Here is a 733-nt window from a genome sequence, read left to right as displayed (position 1 = left end):
GGTTCAATCCTTAGCTTCGCGCGATTATTTTTTGGTCTACTGGCTCACGTTACAATCCGCTTTGCTGCTGGTCGCTAGCTTGGGCCGGCCCAATCGGATTTCCGCCTGTGTGCTCATAACAAATTAACAGTTGCTCCTGCTACTCAGCCTAGAGCCTTGAGCATTATACAAGGACGCGCTGTAGGAGTAACCCATTACCTTCTGGGTGGAATTGCCACGACATGGGCATTCTTCGAGGGGAACCTGCCCCCTTAGCAAATCTAGCAAAAAAGATCTTGTGATTGGGCCTTGAAAGCCCACGGTATTCCTTTTGTGTCTAACATAGTGCCCGGCCCGGTAACCCAGTCAAGCATAATAATTTTCGGATCTACTGTACTAAATTAAAGGAACTTGGATTTCGCACGGCGTACCCTAAAAAAAAAGGATTTCGCACGGCGTGAGACTGACAGGCGGAGCCCGGGTGGGCAAACGACTCGTCACCCCCGCCTCGCTTTCCCCAAGCAGCAAAGCATCGCGTGCGACACGAGCACGACGACACACAGAGCCTTGGACCGGACCAACAAACGAACTGTACCCGCGACTGCGAGCGAGCGAGCGAGCGAACCGAGGAGGACAGCGCAACCGCCGGATCGATCCGTCCCCTCCCCGCCGATCGCCACCGTTACCCGGAGACTTCGCTCGAACCCGGCCGAAGGCGTCGGCCATGGGCTGCTCCTCCTCCGTGCCAGGTCGG

General features: G+C 55.9%; 1 protein-coding gene across 1 annotated transcript in view; it reads left to right on the top strand.

The window, feature by feature from the left end:
* Positions 1–439: 439 nt before the first annotated feature.
* The window catches only part of LOC123093168 (ras-related protein RABF1), a 5,118-nt gene continuing 4,824 nt past the window's right edge, over positions 440–733 (top strand). The window contains exon 1 of the mRNA XM_044515079.1: positions 440–728. Within this exon, the coding sequence (XP_044371014.1) occupies positions 704–728 (25 nt within the window). The 5' untranslated portion in view covers positions 440–703. The remainder of the gene's footprint in view (positions 729–733) is intronic.

Source organism: Triticum aestivum, chromosome 4B (genome assembly GCF_018294505.1).
Source record: "Triticum aestivum cultivar Chinese Spring chromosome 4B, IWGSC CS RefSeq v2.1, whole genome shotgun sequence".
NCBI lineage: Eukaryota > Viridiplantae > Streptophyta > Magnoliopsida > Poales > Poaceae > Triticum > Triticum aestivum.
Note: the sequence above shows the minus strand (reverse complement) of the source record. Positions and strands in the feature narration are given on the sequence as shown.